The sequence below is a fragment of the Triticum aestivum genome, chromosome 2B (assembly GCF_018294505.1).
Source record: "Triticum aestivum cultivar Chinese Spring chromosome 2B, IWGSC CS RefSeq v2.1, whole genome shotgun sequence".
Lineage (NCBI taxonomy): Eukaryota > Viridiplantae > Streptophyta > Magnoliopsida > Poales > Poaceae > Triticum > Triticum aestivum.
This window is the reverse complement of record NC_057798.1, coordinates 206,637,735-206,642,890: the sequence shown is the minus strand read 5'-3', so window position 1 is coordinate 206,642,890 and position 5,156 is coordinate 206,637,735. Positions and strand designations below refer to the sequence as shown.

Sequence of the window (5,156 nt, the reverse complement as noted above, 5' to 3'; positions counted from 1 at the left end):
TTTTTTAAAAATGAAAGAAAAACCAAAATCTGAAAAATAAAAAATAAAACAGAACAGCTTTTTTTTTTGAGAATATAAAACAGAACAGCTGTTATGCTGGGAAGCACGCGGGATGTCTTAGGCCCATGGTATGAGGGTCCGGCTGACAAGAAACGGGCTTCCCAGGCCCATCCTGCCGCGAGCTGGCTGCGGCGGGCCGATGCCGAGCTCTGTCACCACCTGGTGATATAATAACACAGCGGAAACTTATTATCGCTCAATATTCCTAAGCAGCCGACAGCCAGAGGAGAGGATTCCCCACCCAGCCACCCGCGTGAAGTCGGCACTCCCCTCCCTCCGTCCCAACCCCTTCTCCTAGGTAACGAACCCTAACCCGATCTCGCTATATCTGGTTGCGATTTGGTGCTGAATCCATAGTTCTCGCGGTGCGAAGTGTTTTGGTCCGATTGCGTGTTGTTATCCGTTGATTCCCGGTGGGTTTCGTTGATCGACACTTCTGTAGCTCACGCGGCGATCGTGCAATCTTGCGATTTCGGGATCTGTGCGAGGCGAGCGCGCTGGTCGGATGTTTTTCTGCGATTTTGCGCGGTTGTTCATCCGCGAGTTATTCTGCGCAAGTCGATCGATCCGTGTTCCTGTTTTGAGATTGCGTGCCGTTGCCGAGTGCATGGGTTGATTCGTTTGGATGTACGGAAGAAGAGTTAGGATATTGGGGCAGAGTCCTAAATACATGCGGGCTTAGATGATGAATTTTTGGCATTTCTTCTTTTCGAGCATATGAATTGCGTTTATTTCAATTCCACTTATCCGGTGGGCCTTCCTGTTAGTGGCCACAATGTTTATTAGTGTGCAATTTTGCTAACGAGTAGGAGCTGCTCATCTTGCTTTTGGGTTCATCCAAATTGTTTGTGTTTCTTTTTATATATATGCATGCGAACTTATAATGTTTCAGCTTTCTAGAACTTCATAGTTTGTTGTTGCAATAGCTTGTGTGAGGATTCCCTGGAGTTATCTTGAACTCTACCAGTGGATTGAACTCTACCAGTGGATTTCAGCACATCAAGATCATTGCATACCTTATATGGAATCCACCCGAGTTCTCCGCAATCCACACACATCCCCTTCTTTCGTGCTCACGGAGGATCTGCTCTTATCCTTGTCTCCACACCCTACTGACCCAGCTTCCCACTCCAGGATTCACCTTTGGTTGCACAGTCCCACTGCAAGTTAAATTATTACTCATTATCTGCGGTTTGATTAGGGAGAAACGCAAGGTTTCTCCTTGTTCCAGAGTCCTGCTCCTAATCTCGATATGAAGAGAAAGAGAGTTCTAGAATAAAGATGAAGACAATGACAACTACTAATCGGGTTGTAGCGTTTCAGATGTGCTTATTGAAGATGATTGTGAATTGAACCGAGGTTTTTTGTGCTAAGAATGTCAAGTCATATTGTCTACTTGTGGAATATCATAACTTATGCAGTATTTTAAAGGAATATATTCTATGGTAAGCTGGCATAAGCATCATTCTCTTGGTTTATAGAGAGCAAGTATTAAGTAGGCCAACGGAATTGCAATGACCTTAAGTCTTCTATATGCCATATTGCTTGAGCAGATCTATCATTTACATTATAAACCACTAGGTCATAAAATATAAGCCTGCAGTCCATGTGTTTCCGTACTAAGTTATGCTTATTGTGTTGTCCAACACATGACTGCTACTGTTTAGATTTGTTAACTGTTGTGTTCTGCAGCAAATTTTTCTAGGATCGCTCTTCATTTGTTTCATACTTTTAGTTGTATATGTTCTACCTTGGTATCATCATAGTTTTATTACTGGAGGACTTTTCTGATTTCAACCGTGCTTTGTTCTGTATGTTCTTCAGTTATTATGGGGATTATCTAGCTGCTTGAACTTTTTTTCTCCAAATATAGAAGGAATTCCGTTATCATATGCTTTGCTGAACTCTGTGCAACCGGCCAATAACTTTACATGCTTAATTGTTATATATGTTGGCTGCGAAATCTTTTCAAGTATCTGAAAATGAAACTCTCAACTCTGTTCACACACATATTAATATGTCAAAGTTCACAATTGGTACTGAAAGCAGTATTAGTATGCTTAATGCAACGCACATTTGTGTTTTTGTTGCTGCAGTAGTTCTTGCACATATCAAATTTGTCGTGGGAAATTGTTTTGTCTAATGAATTTTGCTGCTTCGTTCACTTCATGCTATGTCTCAATTATGCTGGTTCCAGTAAATCAGTTATGCTTCATTCCCTGTGTGCTGTGTTTATGATGTTTCCTGTAAATTAGCTTCACTGACTACTATCTTTGATCAATGTAAGTAAGTGTTTGTGACTTCTGTTTCTTATTTGTACTATAATTTGGACCTTGCTGGCACAGTTGGGGTATGGAGAACTCAACTTGGTCAACAATAAAATTTAAATATCTAGAGCATCTGCACTGAATATTTTACAAACTCCCTTATTTGATTTAGTAGAACAATTGTTTCTATGGGGGAACTGGTCCCATGGAAGTTTTTTTTTCCCAAGGCCCTCATATTTCTGTTGGTGTGTGTGTTTGGCTGTCTACAGGTGAACTAGTCTCAGCCGGGCTCTATCAAGATGTCTGAGAGCCAGGAAACTGATAGGAACATTGAAATCTGGAAGATTAAAAAGCTGATCAAGGCACTGGAGTCTGCTAGAGGCAATGGTACAAGCATGATCTCCCTTATTATGCCTCCACGCGATCAGGTTTCTCGAGTGGCGAAGATGTTAGGCGACGAGTATGGTACCGCTTCAAACATCAAGAGTAGAGTCAATCGTCAATCAGTTTTGGGTGCCATTACCTCAGCTCAGCAGAGGCTGAAGCTTTACAACAGAGTTCCTCCCAATGGTTTGGTTCTCTACACTGGAACCATTGTTACTGATGATGGAAAAGAAAAGAAGGTTACTATTGATTTTGAGCCATTCAAGCCTATAAATGTCTCACTTTACCTTTGTGATAACAAGTTCCACACTGAGGCTTTAAATGAGCTGTTGGAATCTGATGACAAGTTCGGCTTCATTGTTATGGATGGTAATGGTACACTTTTTGGCACACTAAGTGGAAATACACGTGAGGTGCTTCACAAATTTACTGTTGATCTCCCAAAGAAGCATGGTAGAGGAGGGCAGTCTGCTCTACGTTTTGCTCGTCTTCGGATGGAAAAACGTCATAACTATGTCCGAAAAACTGCTGAGCTTGCTACTCAGTTTTTTATTAACCCAGCTACAAGTCAGCCTAATGTTTCTGGACTAATTCTTGCTGGTTCTGCTGATTTCAAGACAGAGCTGAGCCAGTCTGATATGTTTGACCAGAGACTTCAAGCCAAGATACTTAATGTGGTTGATGTTTCCTATGGTGGTGAGAATGGTTTCAACCAAGCAATTGAGTTGTCAGCTGAGATTCTAGCAAATGTGAAGTTCATACAAGAGAAGAAGTTAATTGGCAAGTACTTTGAAGAGATCAGTCAAGATACTGGGAAATATGTTTTCGGTGTTGATGACACTCTGAAGGCTCTTGAAATGGGTGCTGTTGAGACTCTGATAGTGTGGGAGAATCTTGATATCAACAGATATTCGCTGAAGCACAGTGTCTCTGGGGAGGTCATTGTCAAACATTTGAACAAGGAGCAGGAAGCGGATCAGAGCAATTTCCGTGATAGTGAGACTAATGCCGAGTTGGAGGTTCAGGAAAAGATCTCTTTGTTGGAGTGGTTTGCTAATGAATACAAGAAGTTTGGCTGCGCGCTCGAGTTTGTCACTAACAAGTCGCAAGAGGGATCACAGTTCTGTAGAGGATTTGGTGGTATTGGTGGTCTGCTACGCTATCAGCTAGATATGCGGTCTTTTGACGAGGTTTCAGACGATGAAGGTTTGTATGAAGACTCTGATTAGCAATCAGCTAATCAAATGATTGTGCTGGCCCATGGAAGGACGCCACAGCTCGGTTTTGATCTACTTACGCAAGAACACTTCAAAGACAGCTGTATGTATGCACATCTTGTCTTCTTGATCAAAAAGCTTATATTCTTTTTTTTGATTCACAATGTTTGGTCTGACTATTCCTCCCTTTGGTTTCAGATCCAGAGATTGATGGGCATGGGCCAGCCTCAAACTTTGCCGAAGGAGTTCAAGACCTGATGATTGAGATGCCGTCATCATCATCATCATCGAAGTAACGTGCTGAGACGATAACCGGACTAAAAGCTCGTTATGTTTAGTCGTCTTATTGTGCTTCTGTTAAGTCAGTTGTGTAGTGTCGTATGTCTATTGTCGTGTCTCTAGGGTTCTGAGTTAGTGTCTGCTTTTAATATTCAGCGTGGTGAATGAAGTCGTATAAATATTGTGTACTAGAAGTATCTTACTCCCGCTGTTTTTGCAACGAAGACATTGTTTTGCTACAAATATTCTACTGTCTTAGTCTTACTGTGTGATTTATCTTGTTGGTGCCGTAAGTGGTCCAGTTTTAGTTGCTCGCCGTTTCGCTCTAGGCAGGTTGCTCCTGCACTTCCGCCGTGTAGTTGTACTATCTTCTTTCTATATCAAAATCCTTAATGAATATTTTATATTACCTACGTCCTAAATTATTTGTTGTTACATTGTTTTGCTGAAAGTTGGACTTGTATCCACCCAGGAAACCATGTTTGATCCCAGCAAAAAAAAGAATTTGATCCCAGCAAAAAAAGAAAGAAAAGGAGAAACCATGTGGTGACTGAATCAAGCGATAAATTGTGGTAATATCCGGTAGAAGCTCGGTAAAATGAACTGGAGCAAGTCAAAAGTAGAGTTATTTACCCAAAACCACCACACTTGGGGCTAGGGTAACAATTTGGTACCACGAGTTTGAACCAGGGCAAAAAAATCATCGAGTTCGTGCCTAATGAGTAACACGGAGCACTAACGCTCGAATTTGGTCGCGAAAACAGCGAAACAGGTAGGGCCCGCCCGCCTGTTGGGATGACGTAGCAAAGACCAAACAGGTGATGTGGCAGATGAGATGCGGGCCCTGCCTGTCATGAGTACATGTTCATCTTCATCCTATCTTTATTTTTTTTGAGCATTGCATCGAGCAACTTGTGGGCAGTTGAGCCATCTCTGCCCAGCTTAGAGC

At 42.0% G+C, this 5,156-nt stretch overlaps 1 protein-coding gene across 2 annotated transcripts; it reads left to right on the top strand.

The window, feature by feature from the left end:
* Nucleotides 1-248: 248 nt before the first annotated feature.
* Nucleotides 249-4,483, top strand: LOC123044375 (eukaryotic peptide chain release factor subunit 1-3). 2 transcript variants are annotated; one of them, XM_044467105.1, is made up of 3 exons: nucleotides 249-358; nucleotides 2,597-4,031; nucleotides 4,127-4,483. In XM_044467105.1, the coding sequence occupies exon 2, from the start codon at nucleotides 2,627-2,629 to the stop codon at nucleotides 3,938-3,940; it is 1,314 nt and encodes a 437-aa protein (XP_044323040.1). In that variant the 5' UTR covers nucleotides 249-358; nucleotides 2,597-2,626; the 3' UTR covers nucleotides 3,941-4,031; nucleotides 4,127-4,483. The 2 variants fall into 2 exon arrangements, with proteins under 2 accessions (XP_044323040.1, XP_044323041.1); XM_044467106.1 differs by having other exon boundaries at nucleotides 2,597-4,035.
* Nucleotides 4,484-5,156: the final 673 nt, after the last annotated feature.

Bases quoted from the DNA above. Each gene is read 5' to 3' on its own strand.
- LOC123044375 (XM_044467105.1), top strand. From the start codon at position 2,627: ATGTCTGAGAGCCAGGAAACTGATAGGAACATTGAAATCTGGAAGATT.